The 19,085-nt window shown below is 44.7% G+C and overlaps 1 protein-coding gene across 1 annotated transcript in view; it reads right to left on the bottom strand.

Moving 5' to 3' along the window:
• LOC121843828 (ryanodine receptor 2-like) overlaps positions 1–18,376 on the bottom strand; it is a gene marked incomplete at its 3' end in the record, with an annotated part of 73,619 nt that extends 55,243 nt beyond the window's left edge. The window contains exons 1-9 of the mRNA XM_042313683.1: positions 18,186–18,376; positions 14,500–14,740; positions 11,470–11,557; positions 11,015–11,107; positions 10,205–10,375; positions 9,974–10,033; positions 5,397–5,531; positions 3,315–3,427; positions 700–796 (exon numbers count right to left, since the gene is read on the bottom strand). Of these exons, the coding sequence (XP_042169617.1) occupies positions 700–796; positions 3,315–3,427; positions 5,397–5,531; positions 9,974–10,033; positions 10,205–10,375; positions 11,015–11,107; positions 11,470–11,557; positions 14,500–14,740; positions 18,186–18,201 (1,014 nt within the window). The remainder of the gene's footprint in view (positions 1–699; positions 797–3,314; positions 3,428–5,396; positions 5,532–9,973; positions 10,034–10,204; positions 10,376–11,014; positions 11,108–11,469; positions 11,558–14,499; positions 14,741–18,185) is intronic.
• Between the last annotated feature and the right edge of the window lie 709 nt (positions 18,377–19,085).

The raw sequence follows: 19,085 nt of genomic DNA, 5'->3' as shown, positions 1-19,085 counted from the left end.
TTACAGTCTGGTCCTCTATGAGCTTATCAATGGAGGAACACTTACAGTCTGGTTGACTATGAGCTTATCAATGGAGGAACACTTACAGTCTGGTCCTCTATGAGCTTATCAATGGAGGAACACTTACAGTCTGGTCCTCTATGAGCTTATCAATGGAGGAACACTTACAGTCTGGTCCTCTATGAGCTTATCAATGGAGGAACACTTACAGTCTGGTCCTCTATGAGCTTATCAATGGAGGAACACTTACAGTCTGGTCCTCTATGAGCTTATCAATGGAAGAACACTTACAGTCTGGTCCTCTATGAGCTTATCAATGGAGGAACACTTACAGTCTGGTCCTCTATGAGCTTATCACTGGAGGAACACTTACAGTCTGGTCCTCTATGAGCTTATCAATGGAGGAACACTTACAGTCTGGTTGACTATGAGCTTATCAATGGAGGAACACTTACAGTCTGGTTGACTATGAGCTTATCAATGGAGGAACACTTAGTCTGGTCCTCTATGAGCTTATCAATGGAGGAACACTTACAGTCTGGTCCTCTATGAGCTTATCAATGGAGGAACACTTACAGTCTGGTCCTCTATGAGCTTATCAATGGAGGAACACTTACAGTCTAGTCCTCTATGAGCTTATCAATGGAGGAACACTTACAGTCTGGTCCTCTATGAGCTTATCAATGGAGTAACACTTACAGCCAGGTCCTCTATGAGCTTATCCTCAAAGTAGTGCTCCTCAGTCTCAATCCAGGACTTCTCATATCCCTGTAGAAACAGGTTGACCGCCCGGTGCCTGGTGGGAGACAGAGAGAAGTCATCAGAGGTGAATGGATGAATGAGAGAGAGAGAGAGAAGTCTGTCCTGGACAGGAAGTAGTAGTTGGACAGTTATCCTTTATAAAACTGCACAGAACGGGGTTTTCTGAAGATGTACTGCTGAGGCCCGTTGATTCACCAGGAGATGACAGGAATATGTTAATTTACATGTGGGGGTGGAGCAGGGTGAAAGAGAGGGCTAGTTAGGTAAGGCACGTGGAGACATGTTTACCTGGGTAAATTAGAGTTAGGGTTAGTTAGGTAAGGCACGTGGAGACATGTTTACCTGGGTAAGTTAGGGTTAGTTAGGTAAGGCAAGAGGAGCCATGTGTACCTGGGTAGGTTATACAGGGGAGCCATGTTTACCTGGGTAGGTTATACAGGGGAGCCATGTTTACCTGGGTAGGTTATACAGGGAGCCATGTTTACCTGGGTAGGTTATACAGGGGAGCCATGTTTACCTGGGTAGGTTATACAGGGAGCCATGTTTACCTGGGTAGGTTATACAGGGGAGACATGTTTACCTGGGTAGGTTATACAGGGGAGCCATGTTTACCTGGGTAGGTTATACAGGGGAGACATGTTTACCTGGGTAGGTTATACAGGGAGACATGTTTACCTGGGTAGGTTATACAGGGAGCCATGTTTACCTGGGTAGGTTATACAGGGGAGCCATGTTTACCTGGGTAGGTTATACAGGGGAGCCATGTTTACCTGGGTAGGTTATACAGGGGAGCCATGTTTACCTGGGTAGGTTATACAGTGGAGCCATGTTTACCTGGGTAGGTTATACAGGGGAGCCATGTTTACCTGGGTAGGTTATACAGGGGAGCCATGTTTACCTGGGTAGGTTATACAGGGGAGCCATGTTTACCTGGGTAGGTTATACAGGGGAGACATGTTTACCTGGGTAGGTTATACAGGGGAGCCATGTTTACCTGGGTAGGTTATACAGGGGAGCCATGTTTACCTGGGTAGGTTATACAGGGGAGCCATGTTTACCTGGGTAGGTTATACAGGGGAGCCATGTTTACCTGGGTAGGTTATACAGGGGAGCCATGTTTACCTGGGTAGGTTATACAGGGGAGACATGTTTACCTGGGTAGGTTATACAGGGGAGCCATGTTTACCTGTGTAGGTTATACAGGGAGCCATGTTTACCTGGGTAGGTTATACAGGGGAGCCATGTTTACCTGGGTAGGTTATACAGGGGAGACATGTTTACCTGGGTAGGTTATACAGGGGAGCCATGTTTACCTGGGTAGGTTATACAGGGAGACATGTTTACCTGGGTAGGTTATACAGGGGAGACATGTTTACCTGGGTAGGTTATACAGGGAGACATGTGTACCTGGGTAGGTTATACAGGGGAGCCATGTTTACCTGGGTAGGTTATACAGGGGAGACATGTGTACCTGGGTAGGTTATACAGGGGAGCCATGTTTACCTGGGTAGGTTATACAGGGGAGACATGTTTACCTGGGTAGGTTATACAGGGGAGCCATGTTTACCTGGGTAGGTTATACAGGGGAGACATGTTTACCTGGGTAGGTTATACAGGGGAGACATGTTTACCTGGGTAGGTTATACAGGGGAGCCATGTTTACCTGGGTAGGTTATACAGGGAGCCATGTTTACCTGGGTAGGTTATACAGGGGAGCCATGTTTACCTGGGTAGGTTATACAGGGGAGCCATGTTTACCTGGGTAGGTTATACAGGGGAGCCATGTTTACCTGTGTAGGTTATACAGGGGAGCCATGTTTACCTGTGTAGGTTATACAGGGGAGCCATGTTTACCTGGGTAGGTTATACAGGGGAGCCATGTTTACCTGGGTAGGTTATACAGGGGAGACATGTTTACCTGGGTAGGTTATACAGGGGAGCCATGTTTACCTGGGTAGGTTATACAGGGGAGACATGTTTACCTGGGTAGGTTATACAGGGGAGACATGTTTACCTGGGTAGGTTATACAGGGGAGACATGTGTACCTGGGTAGGTTATACAGGGAGCCATGTTTACCTGGGTAGGTTATACAGGGGAGACATGTGTACCTGGGTAGGTTATACAGGGGAGCCATGTTTACCTGGGTAGGTTATACAGGGGAGACATGTTTACCTGGGAGCCATGTTTACCTGGGTAGGTTATACAGGGAGACATGTTTACCTGGGTAGGTTATACAGGGAGACATGTTTACCTGGGTAGGTTATACAGGGAGACATGTTTACCTGGGTAGGTTATACAGGGGAGACATGTTTACCTGGGTAGGTTATACAGGGAGACATGTTTACCTGGGTAGGTTATACAGGGGAGACATGTTTACCTGGGTAGGTTATACAGGGAGACATGTTTACCTGGGTAGGTTATACAGGGAGACATGTTTACCTGGGTAGGTTATACAGGGGAGCCATGTTTACCTGGGTAGGTTATACAGGGGAGACATGTTTACCTGGGAGCCATGTTTACCTGGGTAGGTTATACAGGGAGACATGTTTACCTGGGTAGGTTATACAGGGAGCCATTCTGAAACAGGCCACTTACAGCCCTCTTCCTCTGTTTAGAGAGCAGCTTGTGCCACACAGCCTTTTTGCTCCTTTGCGGATGTTCCACCTACAGGAAGAGGAAACGGAGAGGCATAACGTGACAGATTCACACAACTCAACGTTACCGATTCACACAACTCAACGTTACCGATTCAACCAACTCAACGTTAACCGATTCACACAACTCAACGTTACCGATTCACACAACTCAACGTTAACCGATTCACACAACTCAACGTTAACCGATTCACACAACTCAACGTTAACCGATTCACACAACTCAACGTTAACCGATTCACACAACTCAACGTTAACCGATTCACACAACTCAACGTTAACCGATTCACACAACTCAACGTTAACCGATTCACACAACTCAACGTTAACCGATTCACACAACTCAACGTTACCGATTCACACAACTCAACGTTAACCGATTCACACAACTCAACGTTACCGATTCACACAACTCAACGTTAACCGATTCACACAACTCAACGTTACCGATTCACACAACTCAACGTTAACCGATTCACACAACTCAACGTTACCGATTCACACAACTCAACGTTACCGATTCACACAACTCAACGTTACCGATTCACACAACTCAACGTTACCGATTCACACAACTCAACGTTACCGATTCACACAACTCAACGTTACCGATTCACACAACTCAACGTTACCGATTCACACAACTCAACGTTACCGATTCACACAACTCAACGTTAACCGATTCACACAACTCAACGTTAACCCGATTCACACAACTCAACGTTAACCGATTCACACAACTCAACGTTAACCGATTCACACAACTCAACGTTAACCGATTCACACAACTCAACGTTAACCGATTCACACAACTCAACGTTAACCGATTCACACAACTCAACGTTAACCGATTCACACAACTCAACGTTACCGATTCACATTCACACAACTCAACGATTAACCGATTCACACAACTCAACGTTATTCACACAACTCAACGTTAACCGATTCACACAACTCAACGTTACCGATTCACACAACTCAACGTTACCGATTCACACAACTCAACGTTAACCGATTCACACAACTCAACGTTAACCGATTCACACAACTCAACGTTACCGATTCACACAACTCAACGTTAACCGATTCACACAACTCAACGTTAACCGATTCACACAACTCAACGTTACCGATTCACACAACTCAACGTTAACCGATTCACACAACTCAACGTTAACCGATTCACACAACTCAACGTTAACCGATTCACACAACTCAACGTTAACCGATTCACACAACTCAACGTTAACCGATTCAAACAACTCAACGTTAACCGATTCACACAACTCAACGTTAACCGATTCACACAACTCAACGTTACCCGATTCACACAACTCAACGTTAACCGATTCACACAACTCAACGTTAACCGATTCACACAACTCAACGTTAACCGATTCACACAACTCAACGTTAACCGATTCACACAACTCAACGTTAACCGATTCACACAACTCAACGTTAACCGATTCACACAACTCAACGTTAACCGATTCACACAACTCAACGTTAACCGATTCACACAACTCAACGTTAACCGATTCACACAACTCAACGTTAACCGATTCACACAACTCAACGTTAACCGATTCACACAACTCAAACTCATTTCTAACAGCACTTCAGCAATCTGGGATAACACGCTAGGGGTCAAACTATTTTCTTCATGAGGATATTTAAACATCCTTCTGCTGAGGTGGAGATGACCCTCAGCCCTGCAGGAAAGGGCACAGCATCATAAAATACCAATGTTGTCCCCAGAAGTACATTCCTTTATAGACGACTTCAGACCCAGGTCATGTTCAATAGGCACCAAACTGAGAAAAACATTTTCCATGACAAAACGTTTCAAAATGTGACTTTAAACCAAAGAAAACAGGCAGGAAGAGAGACGGACAGCCTGGTGTTCTGTTACTTAAACCTTTTAAAACATTTTCCATTGCCCTAAATGAACCCTGATGTTTCCCAGAACCCACCTGGTCTAGATAGAAGAGGACGTGAGCGATGTCCAGGACTCTCTCTACAGTCTTCTCCGGGTCTGACGTGTCCTCGCTCCTGTTAGGAAGATCCTTATACAGAGCCATCTGCCAGCGGATAGCAGGGTCCTCCAGCTACACACAGAGAGAATACATTATTGGGGTTGAGGAGAAACAGGAGGTTTAAGCATGTCTGAGGTCTAAGCAAGGCTACGTGATTTCACTGTGAGAGGGTTAAGGTTCGTTAACCTGGTCTCCGTGTTTGGGTTTTCTATCCAACTCCTATAGTCATCGGCATACCAAAAAATACGAGTTGGCTTTTTCAGCACGAATCAAATCAAATCAAGATGTATTTATACAACACATTTCAGACATGGAACACAATGTGCTTCACAGGAAGGAAAACAACAACAAAAACAACAACAAAAACAATGACAATAAAACAGAGAACAATACAACTAAAGAATAACAATAAGAACTGAACGAATGACAAGCACCCTGAGGAAAAGGCTAAGTTAAAAAGGTATGTTTTAAGATCTGTTTTAAATATGTCCACAGTTTCACCCCACCCCAGGCAGGCTATTCCAGAGGCTGGGGGCTTAGTAACTAGAGGCTGCCTCTCCATGCCTCTTGGTCCCCCCCAGGTCCTCAGGCAGGCTATTCCAGAGGCTGGGGGCTTAGTAACTAAAGACTGGGGGCTTAGTAACTAGAGGCTGCCTCTCCATACCTCTTGGTCCCCCAGGTCCTCAGGCAGGCTATTCCAGAGGCTGGGGGCTTAGTAACTAAAAACTGGGGTCTTAGTAACTAGAGGCTGCCTCTCCATACCTCTTGGTCCCCCCAGGTCCTCAGGCAGGCTATTCCAGAGGCTGGGGGCTTAGTAACTAAAGACTGGGGTCTTAGTAACTAGAGGCTGCCTCTCCATGCCTCTTGGTCCCCCCCAGGTCCTCTGGCAGGCTATTCCAGAGGCTGGGGGCTTAGTAACTAGAGGCTGCCTCTCCATACCTCTTGATCCCCCTCAGGTTCTCTGGCAGGCTATTCCAGAGGCTGGGGGCTTAGTAACTAAAGACTGGGGTCTTAGTAACTAGAGGCTGCCTCTCCATGCCTCTTGGTCCCCCTCAGGTCCTCAGGCAGGCTATTCCAGAGGCTGGGGGCTTAGTAACTAGAGGCTCCATGTCTTTTCATCTTAGGCTTAGGCCAGAACCAGAGGACCTGAGGGACCGACTGGGTACAGAACTCAAAAGCATGTCTGACATGTATTGGGTGAACAATCGTGGATTGATTTAAAAACCAATAGAATAATCTTAAAATGTATCTGAAAATGTATTCTAAAACCCACCGGCAGCCAATGCAGAGACCTTAAAACAGGTGTAATATGTTCTCTCCATCTGGTCTTGGTCAGTAGCCGCTGCAGCATTCTGTATGTTTTGCTGTTGACAAATGGCTTTCTTGGGTAGACCAGACAGGACAGCATTACAGTAGTCAAGCCTGCTTGTAATAAAAGCATGGATGCGTCTCTCTGTATTGGCCTGAGAGAGAAACAGTCACACCTTGGCAATGGTCCTCAGGTGGTAAAAAGCTATTTTGGTCAAAATTACAAATGCGATTTGAAATGTAGTTCAGATTCTAAAACAACAACTAGGTTTTATTGTGTTTTATCTTTATTGCCCGTAAATTAAAACGTGAGGCCATATTATATATATCTATATATATATATAGATTCTCTCTCTGTGCTTTGGCTCCAACAATAAGGACCTCGAGCTGGAGGAAGTTGTGAGCCATCCAAGTATTTAAATCACTAATACAGTTGAATAATTTATCCGTGGACATAACATTCTCTGGTGACACAGAAATATCGTCTTCGTAGCAGTGAAAATCAATGCTGTGCTTTCTGATAACGGTACCAAGGGGTAACATATATAAACCGAACAGTACCAGACTGATAACCCTGCCAAGGGGTAACATATATAAACCGAACAGTACCAGACTGATAACCCTGCCAAGTGGTAACATATATAAACCGAACAGTACCAGACTGATAACCCTGCCAAGGGGTAACATATATAAACTGAACAGTACCAGACTGATAACCCTGCCAAGGGGTAACATATATAAACTGAACAGTACCAGACTGATAACCCTGCCAAGGGGTAACATATATAAACCGAACAGTACCAGACTGATAACCCTGCCAAGGGGTAACATATATAAACCGAACAGTACCAGACTGATAACGGTACCAAGGGGTAACATACCTGTATATAAACTGAACAGTACCGGACCCAAACCTGAACCTTGTGGAACGCCACGTGATATGTACTATGTTCACCAAGAGTGACAAAAAAACTCTTGACCGGTTAAATCGGTCCTAAACAAATTTAGAACTGGACCGGAGAGGTCAAACCAACCTCTCCTGAACCAGAGAGGTCAAACCAACCTCTCCTGAACCGGAGAGGGCAAACCAACCTCTCCTGAACCGGAGAGGGCAAACCAACCTCTCCTGAACCGGAGAGGTCAAACCAACATCTCCTGAACCAGCGAGGTCAAACCAACATCTCCTGAACCGGAGAGGGCAAACCAACCTCTCCTGAACCGGAGAGGGCAAACCAACCTCTCCTGAACCGGAGAGGTCAAACCAACCTCTCCTGAACCGGAGAGGTCAAACCAACATCTCCTGAACCAGCGAGGTCAAACCAACATCTCCTGAACCAGAGAGGTCAAACCAACCTCTCCAGTCTGCCCAGAAGGAAACCACGGTCAACAGTGTCGAATGCAGCAATTAAGAGTACAAGGACAGAGAGCTGTTTGGCATCTGGGTCGGCTCTAAGATCATTTACCTCTTGAACTAAGGCTGTCTCTGTCCTGTAGTGGGCACCAAAACCAGATTGGAATTATTCAAAAATACAGTTGGCACTTAAGAAATAATTTAGCTGTTTGAAAACCAATTTTCCCCAGAATGTTGCGTAAGAATGGAAGGTTGGAGATCGGCTGAAAATTGCTAAGAGCTGAAAAAAAATCTAGATGACTTTTCTTAAGAAGGGCGTTTCACCATGACAGGTTTTTAGTGCCGTGGGGAAAGTGCCTATGAAAGGGGAGTGATTAACAATAGCTTGCACTTCTTCAGATATGTCATTTGTTTTGAAGAAGGTGGTGGGGATAGGATCGAGAAGGCAGGCAATAGACTTAAGTTGTGATATCACTTTCCTGAGCATGTCTGTGTCAACCAGAGAAAATCTATCCATATTGCCTTTGAGTGGTAGGCTACGGCTCATAACAAACTTCTCACGAGTTCTTGCTTGACTGATACCCAGCCGAACGTTAGTTATCTTATCTCTGAAATATGCCGTCGGAAAAGTTCACAGAGGTTTTCCTGCGGTAGGATTTATCAGTCCATCAATGGTCGAGAAGAGCACTTTTGAATTATTCTGATTATTAGTGATCAATTTAGAAGACTGAGCTTGTCTGGCATTTTCTAACAGCCTTGTTATACATCGTAGTGGCAGGGTAGCCTAGTGGTTAGAGCGTTGGACTAGAAACCAAAAGGTTGCAAGATCGAATCCCTGAGCTGACAATGTAAAAATCTGTCGTTCTGCCCCTGAACAAGGCAGTTAACCCACTGTTTCCCCGGTAGGCCGTCATTGTAAATATGAATTTGTTCTTAACTGACTTGCCTAGTTTTTTATATGCCAACTTGCTGTCTCAGAATATCATAACGGACCTTTAACTTTCTGCAATTTCTCTTTAATTGATTAGATGAACAGATCTGGGAAACAGGCTAAGGCTAAGAGTTACAGGCTAAGGGTTAAGGGTTAAGGTTGTGAGGATCATGGGCTACCCACCAACGCAGTATTACACCCATACATGCTCTGCCCTAAGGCCCCCAGGTGGCCCTCTCGAATCCTGGACGTGCCCAGGATATCAGTGGCTCTACCCGGGGCATTGCCCTGCCCCTGCCCGTGCCCATGGTGCATCACATAATCCACAGACGAGGCCTTTTTGATGCCTGCCCGGGTGGTCCTGGGAGGCCGGTGGGTATAGCTACTCTCCATAGTGGCAGAGCGCTTGCGGGTGCCAGCCAGACGTTTGTGCCCGCTGGGCATCTCTAAGGCCGGAGGTTTGGAGGCCTGCTGACTCTTCATCCACTTCATCACTATGATCAACTTCTTCACCAGCTTTTTGAAGTGGAACACTCGGTACTGAGGATGGTGACGGAGGAGGAAGGGTGGCGGTGGACAGGACATGCAGACATGCAGAGAGAACGGTGAGATGGAGACAGAGAGACAGAGAGAGATGGTGAGCTAGAGGAATGGAGGGAGACGGGACATGCAGGTTTATGAAAGACAAATGAAACCTCTCTTTGTCTTTTTAAGTCTAATACTTAACTTCATCCAAATGTATTTCTTATTGGGTGAAGTATCGAGTCAGCTTATACAACGTATAGTACTACAAGGCTGTAGCATGGTGTAGATTAGTATGTACCACGTTGTATAGTACTACAATACTGTAGCATGGTGTAGATGAGTATGGGGGAGTACATGCTGATGATGTCACAACTGAGACCGTAATTAAGTAGTGGTCACCTTTCCCTGCAGGTGCAGGTTGTTTCTGATGATCTCCCGCACCTCGTCCTCTGTGTCTTTCTGTTGACAAAACATCAAAGAAACACTGATTCATAGGGTTGATTGTAGCAAACAGGGGGCCCATGGAATCTGGGCTGTTCTACTTACTCGGGAGTTAAAGAATACCAATGAGACACCTTACCGTTTCATTAGAGACACCTTACGGTTTCATTAGAGACTTAAGTGATTTACCTGACTGAAGCGGATCTTGGCCAGAGCGATCAGTTCCTGGTCTCCTGGAGCGCAGATATTCAGTCCTACAGGAAGTAGTCTCTTCAACGCTGCTACGATGAGGCTGGTCTGCATGGAGTAGCGATCACCCTTCCTCTTCATCTTCTTCCTCTCCTGGTCGGACACGGCTCCCTAGAGGGGAGAAACCAGGTGACAAGTCAACAAGTCAGCAGCACCACCTGGTCTCACTACTGGTGTCCCCCAGGGCTCAGCACTAGGTCCTCTTTAATGTCTCACTACTGGTGTCCCCCAGGGCTCTGCACTAGGTCCTCTTTAATGTCTCAATTCTGCTGGTGTCCCCCAGGGCTCTGTACTAGGTCCTCTTTAATGTCTCACTACTGGTGTCCCCCAGGGCTCTGCACTAGGTCCTCTTTAATGTCTCACTACTGGTGTCCCCCAGGGCTCTGCACTAGGTCCTCTTTAATGTCTCACTACTGGTGTCCCCCAGGGCTCTGTATTTGGTCCTCTTTGATGTCTCACCAGGTGTCCCCCAGGGCTCTGTACTAGGTTCTCTATAATGTCTCACTACTGGCTCTGTACTGGGTCCTCTCTTGTTCTTTCTGAACACCAAGCCACATTTCAGGTCAAGAACAACTTATCTATTTAATTATGTTCAGTCATCATAACTTACTGTGCAGTCTTCTTCATATTTGGGGGACAAAGCTCTTTGACTTATATATGCTATGCAGAGTCATAGTACACCTAAATTGTACATATCAATGTAAAAAAAATAAAAAGTCACGCTCGTACCATCTATATAACATCACTTGCCTTGGACATCTTTGACTTGGTGTCTGTGATGAGGAAGGACATATTGTTGATCTCATTCTGAACCACAAAGTTCTGCTCCTCCCGTTTAAAATTCTGCATTGGAAGAAATAAAATATTTCAGTGTTGGATATTGCCAAGGATTTATGCAAATGTAGCCTGCAGCCTGACAGGGGACTTGGAGAAGAACAGACACACATGAACGCTCCAGAGATACATCACAGTCTTCTAGTTCTCTCTGCCAGGCAAGCAAATGTAACATGTATTTATTGCAGAAAGAAACGCTGAAGAATTCCTAGAATTGATTGGGATTTTAATAGGAGTATCTGAGTACTCTCAGAGTGCCTTGGTGACGACCAGTAGAAACTATCACAGAGTGATTAAGACATTAAATGTTTCCTGGAAACTGTTACAGTGATGTGATGATTGATATGTGACATTGTCTCTGTGTAGCTTACATGAGACTTGGACCAGAATATGAAGACCTCTGCTACCATGCGGAAGAGCTCCTCAGCCTCAGGGTTTGATTCTTTCAGCCATTTGGCCCTAAGATAAAAACACATTGCAAACAAGTTACAGTATTCAGTTGGATAAAACAGTCACAAGAGCATAAACAAGTTACAGAAGACATTCAGTTGGATAAAACTGTCACACCAACAGCAGCAACTGGAATCAGGTCTTTAACAACTTTAAAAAACACTTTGCTTATTGATCCACCCACTCCTCTCACTTACCCCACTGGTCCTTTACCTGTTATAGTCAGCAACATGGAGGAGGAGGTAGAATGTCTAGTTACCTGTTGTAGTCAGCAACATGGAGGAGGAGGAGGTAGAATGTCTAGTTACCTGTTGTAGTCAGCAACATGGAGGAGGAGGAAGTAGAATGTCTAGGTACCTGTTGTAGTGAGCAACATGGAGGAGGAGGACGTAGAATGTCTAGTTACCTGTTGTAGTCAGCAACATGGAGGAGGAGGAAGTAGAATGTCTAGTTACCTGTTGTAGTCAGCAACATGGAGGAGGAGGAAGTAGAATGTCTAGGTACCTGTTGTAGTCAGCAACATGGAGGAGGAGGACGTAGAATGTCTAGTTACCTGTTGTAGTCAGCAACATGGAGGAGGAGGAAGTAGAATGTCTACGTACCTGTTGTAGTCAGCAACATGGAGGAGGAGGAAGTAGAATGTCTAGGTACCTGTTGTAGTCAGCAACATGGAGGAGGAGGAAGTAGAATGTCTACGTACCTGTTGTAGTCAGCAACATGGAGGAGGAGGAAGTAGAATGTCTAGGTACCTGTTGTAGTCAGCAACATGGAGGAGGAGGACGTAGAATGTCTAGTTACCTGTTGTAGTCAGCAACATGGAGGATGAGGAAGTAGAATGTCTAGTTACCTGTTGTAGTCAGCAACATGGAGGAGGAGGAAGTAGAATGTCTACGTACCTGTTGTAGTCAGCAACATGGAGGAGGAGGAAGTAGAATGTCTAGGTACCTGTTGTAGTCAGCAACATGGAGGAGGAAGTAGAATGTCTAGTTACCTGTTGTAGTCAGCAACATGGAGGAGGAGGAAGTAGAATGTCTAGTTACCTGTTGTAGTCAGCAACATGGAGGAGGAGGAAGTAGAATGTCTAGGTACCTGTTGTAGTCAGCAACATTGAGGAGGAGGAAGTAGAATGTCTAGTTACCTGTTATAGTCAGCAACATGGAGGAGGAGGAAGTAGAATGTCTAGGTACCTGTTGTAGTCAGCAACATGGAGGAGGAGGAAGTAGAATGTCTAGGTACCTGTTGTAGTCAGCAACATGGAGGAGGAGGAAGTAGAATGTCTAGTTACCTGTTGTAGTCAGCAACATGGAGGAGGAGGAAGTAGAATGTCTAGTTACCTGTTGTAGTCAGCAACATGGAGGAGGAGGAAGTAGAATGTCTAGGTACCTGTTGTAGTCAGCAACATTGAGGAGGAGGAAGTAGAATGTCTAGTTACCTGTTATAGTCAGCAACATGGAGGAGGAGGAAGTAGAATGTCTAGGTACCTGTTGTAGTCAGCAACATGGAGGAGGAGGAAGTAGAATGTCTAGGTACCTGTTGTAGTCAGCAACATGGAGGAGGAGGAAGTAGAATGTCTAGGTACCTGTTGTAGTCAGCAACATGGAGGAGGAGGAGGTAGAATGTCTAGTTACCTGTTGTAGTCAGCAACATTGAGGAGGAGGAAGTAGAATGTCTAGTTACCTGTTGTAGTCGGCAACATGGAGGAGGAGGAAGTAGAATGTCTAGTTACCTGTTATAGTCAGCAACATGGAGGAGGAGGAAGTAGAATGTCTAGTTACCTGTTATAGTCAGCAACATGGAGGAGGAGGAAGTAGAATGTCTAGTTACCTGTTGTAGTCAGCAACATGGAGGAGGAGGAAGTAGAATGTCTAGGTACCTATTGTAGTCAGCAACATGGAGGAACAGGAAGTAGAATGTCTACTTACCTGTTGTAGTCAGCAACATGGAGGAGGAGGAAGTAGAATGTCTAGGTACCTGTTGTAGTCAGCAACATGGAGGAGGAGGAAGTAGAATGTCTAGGTACCTGTTGTAGTCAGCAACATGGAGGAGGAGGAAGTAGAATGTCTAGGTACCTGTTGTAGTCAGCAACATGGAGGAGGAGGAAGTAGAATGTCTAGTTACCTGTTATAGTCAGCAACATGGAGGAGGAGGAAGTAGAATGTCTAGGTACCTGTTGTAGTCAGCAACATGGAGGAGGAGGAAGTAGAATGTCTAGGTACCTGTTATAGTCAGCAACATGGAGGAGGAGGAAGTAGAATGTCTAGTTACCTGTTATAGTCAGCAACATGGAGGAGGAGGAAGTAGAATGTCTAGTTACCTGTTGTAGTCAGCAACATGGAGGAGGAGGAAGTAGAATGTCTAGGTACCTATTGTAGTCAGCAACATGGAGGAACAGGAAGTAGAATGTCTACTTACCTGTTGTAGTCAGCAACATGGAGGAGGAGGAAGTAGAATGTCTAGGTACCTGTTGTAGTCAGCAACATGGAGGAGGAGGAAGTAGAATGTCTAGGTACCTGTTGTAGTCAGCAACATGGAGGAGGAGGAAGTAGAATGTCTAGGTACCTGTTGTAGTCAGCAACATGGAGGAGGAGGAAGTAGAATGTCTAGTTACCTGTTATAGTCAGCAACATGGAGGAGGAGGAAGTAGAATGTCTAGGTACCTGTTGTAGTCAGCAACATGGAGGAGGAGGAAGTAGAATGTCTAGGTACCTGTTATAGTCAGCAACATGGAGGAGGAGGAAGTAGAATGTCTACTTACCTGTTGTAGTCAGCAACATGGAGGAGGAGGAAGTAGAATGTCTAGGTACCTGTTGTAGTCAGCAACATGGAGGAGGAGGAAGTAGAATGTCTAGGTACCTGTTGTAGTCAGCAACATGGAGGAGGAGGAAGTAGAATGTCTAGGTACCTGTTGTAGTCAGCAACATGGAGGAGGAGGAAGTAGAATGTCTAGGTACCTGTTGTAGTCTACAAAGCGGATGAGTAGCGGATAAAAGGCATAGAGGTCTCTGATCAGGATGGTAAACTCATCCAGGATGAGTAGTTCAGCCTCAGACATCTCCCCTCGTCCCTCGGCCTTCATCTGTTCCTCATCCTGCAGTACGGTGGCAGCCTTCTTCCTCAACTTCTCCATCAGCGGCAGAAAGTGGGTCTTCAACAGCCCCCCCTTTGCCTTACCAATGATTGGCTGAGAGAACACTGGAGGCGAGGACAGAATAGAGAAGGACAGTTAGAGAGAGAGAGACTGGTGGGAAACAACGATGGTGGTGTTTCACTCTGGATGATTCTACAGTTTGTTTTCTAATTGAAACAACGATGGTGGTGTTTCACTCTGGATGATTCTACAATTTGTTTTCTAATTTAAACAACGATGGTGGTGTTTCACTCTGGATGATTCTACAGTTTGTTTTCTAATTTAAACAACGATGGTGGTGTTTCACTCTAGATGATTCTACAGTTTGTTTTCTAATTTAAACAACGATGGTGGTGTTTCACTCTAGATGATTCTACAGTTTGTTTTCATTTAGAAACAATGCATTTTGGTTGCTGTGTCCCGTGACATCAACACATGATCATCACCACATGCAGTAACAACACATATCCAGTATGGGAAACTGCTTGGTCATGTGGGTGACCTGTGCTCCTAGGGCATAGAAGGGTTGAAGACAAGTAAAGTGTGGGTAACCGCTGTGTTTCTGAACACCCACCCACCTGCCGGTCAACCAATTCAGGCTTCCCCGTCGATCAACATGCAATTTTAGCATTTAATTTGTTCTCGACCAATTACTACTCTTCCTGAGGTTCAAACAGGAAACAAAACAACAAGTAAAATATATAAAATACATCATAGGCATAATATAATATACCTAACACTACATAACACTACATAACACCACAGAAAACTACATCATCTCCTGCCTCTGCCTCACGCTACAGAGATGGCTCCGGCCCTATAAGCCGTTCCTGCTGGAACAAGCCAAGGATTCGGTCAAGGTCACCCACCTACATAATACAACGGTACAATACAAGATATATAACATGACTGTGTCTATTCACAGTCGCCGTTGTGCAGTAAGATGTTCTTCTATCTGGTTTCTGAACAGGTTTTTATTGCTGGCTTGAGTTACCTGGGGTGGCAGAGAGTTCCATGTAGTCATGTCTCTAATACTGAGCATTTCCCAGCCTCTTGTTCTGGACCTGGGGACTGTGAAGAGACCCTTTGATTGCATATCTTGCGATGTACCGATGAGAGTCTGAACTGTGTGAGCCAACTGCTTAAACAGAGAGTTCTGTACCTTCAACACATCACTACCTCACACAAGGACCAATAGTGATGCAGTCAACACATCAATACCTCACACAAAGACCAATAGTGATGCAGTCAACACATCAATACCTCACACAAAGACCAATAGTGATGAGGTCAACACATCACTACCTCACACAAAGACCAATAGTGAAGCAGTCAACACATCAATACCTCACACAAAGACCAATAGTGATGAGGTCAACACATCAATACCTCACACAAAGACCAATAGTGATGAGGTCAACACATCAACACCTCAACACATCACTACCTCACACAAAGACCAATAGTGATGAGGTCAACACATCAACACCTCACTACCTCACACAAAGACCAATAGTGATGCAGTCAACACATCAACACCTCACACAAAGACCAATAGTGATGCAGTCAACACATCAACACCTCAATACCTCACACAAATACCAATGGTGATGAGGTCAACACATCAACACCTCAACACATCAATACCTCACACAAATACCAATGGTGATGAGGTCAACACATCAACACCTCAACACATCACTACCTCACACAAAGACCAATAGTGATGCAGTCAACACATCAATACCTCAATACCTCACACAAAGACCAATAGTGATGAGGTCAACACATCAATACCTCAATACCTCACACAAAGACCAATAGTGATGAGGTCAACACATCACTACCTCACACAAAGACCAATAGTGATGCAGTCAACACATCAACACCTCAATATCTCACACAAATACCAATAGTGATGAGGTCAACACATCAACACCTCACACAAAGACCAATAGTGATGCAGTCAATCTCTCCTCTACTTTGAGCCGGGAGAGATTGACATGCATGTCATTGACATTCTTCCTCCGTGTACATCTAAATGCAATGTGTGCTGCTCTGTTCTGGACCAACTGCAATTGACCTATGTCCTTCTACATGACCACACAACTGGGCAGTAGTCCAGGTGCTACAAAATCAGAGCCTGTAGGACCTGTCTGGTCAACCGAGATGTCAAGAAAACAGAGCGACGTCTTCTCATGGCCTGTTTCCATTGATCATCCTTGAGATGTTTCTCCAACTTGGATTGGATTCCACCTGTCTTAAATTCTATTTATTGGACATGATTTGAAAAGGCACACACCTGTCTATATAAGGTCCCACAGTTGACAGTGAATGTCAGAACAAAAACTAGGTCACGAGGTCGAAGGAATTGTCCGTAGAGCTCAGAGACTGATTGTGTCGAGGCACATATCTGGGGAAGGGTACACCAAAACATTTCTGCAGCATTGAAGGTCCCCAAGAACACATTGGCCACCATTATTCTTAAATGGAAGAAGGTCAGAACCACCAAGAATCTTGTTTCTAAAAACCCTGTTTTTGCTTTGTCATTATGGGGTATTGTGTGTAGATTGATGAGGGTTTTGTAGTGATTCCTACGTCGAAAAATATTTATTGATCTGACAAACAACCTGACTACACACTTGGAACATTTCTATCTATCCTGTATATTCTATAACCACGTTTAGCTACCGCTGCATCATAACTTATTGATCTTTCCTGTATATTCTATAACCACGTTTAGCTACCGCTATATCAAAGGACTTATTGATCTTTCCTGTATATTCTATAACCACGTTTAGCTACCGCTGCATCATAACTTATTGATCTTTCCTGTATATTCTATAACCACGTTTAGCTACCGCTACATCAAAGGACTTATTGATCTCTCCTGTATATTCTATAACCACGTTTAGCTACCGCTACATCATAACTTATTGATCTCTCCTGTATATTCTATAACCACGTTTAGCTACTGCTGCATCATAACTTATTGATCTCTCCTGTATATTCTATAACCACGTTTAGCTACTGCTGCATCATAACTTATTGATCTCTCCTGTATATTCTATAACCACGTTTAGCTACCGCTGCATCAATGGAATTATTTAAGTGTGTTTCAGAGATGGCCAGAATAGTAATGTGTTCTGATGTTAATAGCTAACTTCATGGACCTTGTTTCTCAGGCTACATATGTTAATATGGGCTATTTTTAGTCCTTTTCTGGGTTGCTTGATTGTTTTTAATGATCCGAGGTAGACATGTCAATGACATTTACTTTTGACTCAATGCTACTGAGTGGCCTGCCCACAGTGGGCTTCTTCCTAAGGCAGACAGTTTTCAGTACAAACAGTGGAATTCAATTCTATGTGCATATATGATTATTGCTGACGATCCCCTCTGACGACATATGACGTCATGGTAACTACATACACACACATAACAACCAAGACATTGACAAGCAGGCTGAAGTGCTTTTGACCATGTGGTAGATAGAAGGTGTGTCTCTACCTGCGAGCCGTTTCATCCAGGCCCCTCGTCGATCCCCAGGTTATTATAGATAATCTTCAGGATGTTGCCCAGTAGACTATTCATGTGGTCTGAGGTGAGGTGAGTACAGCAGCTGTCTGCAGTCTCTGGAGGGTTGTTCTCTGGGCCGTGCTCCCACCAGTGAGACATGTAGCTGCATAGCATGGGCAGCACCACCTGAGGATAAGGACAGGGGGAGGGGGATGCTCATGTTAAATGTTTAAGTAATATTGTCTTTTCAATCATGTTCTTATCTCTTGTCAGCTCAGGGATCCAGACCAACATTTTCCCCTGGTGTCACTGGGGCCACCAACGTTTTCAGTTGGTGGTACCAGCCCATGATTTGGTGGTACCAGCCCATGATTTGGTGGTACCAGCCCATGATTTGGTGGTACCAGCCCATGATTTGGTGGTACCAGTCCATGATTTGGTGACACCAGTCCATGATGTGGTGGTACCAGTCCATGATTTGGTGGTACCAGCCCATGATTTGGTGGTACCAGACCATGATTTGGTGGTACCAGCCCATGATTTGGTGGTACCAGCCCATGATTTGGTGGTACCAGACCATGATTTGGTGGTACAAGACCATGATTTGGTGGTACCAGACCATGATTTGGTGGTACCAGCCCATGATTTGGTGGTACCAGCCCATGATTTGGTGACACCAGACCATTATTTATAAAGTCATTATTAATCCTTATAAAGTCATTATAAAGTCATTATTAATCATTACAAAGTCATTATTAGTCATTACAAAGTCATTATTAATCATTACAAAGTCATTATTAATCATTATAAAGTCATTATTAAGTCATTACAAAGTCATTATTAGTCATTACAAAGTCATTATTAATCATTACAAAGTCATTATTAATCATT

This window comes from Oncorhynchus tshawytscha, unplaced genomic scaffold, assembly GCF_018296145.1.
Source record: "Oncorhynchus tshawytscha isolate Ot180627B unplaced genomic scaffold, Otsh_v2.0 Un_contig_14216_pilon_pilon, whole genome shotgun sequence".
Classification (NCBI taxonomy): Eukaryota; Metazoa; Chordata; class Actinopteri; order Salmoniformes; family Salmonidae; genus Oncorhynchus; species Oncorhynchus tshawytscha.
This window is presented reverse-complemented; position numbering and strand designations above follow the sequence as displayed.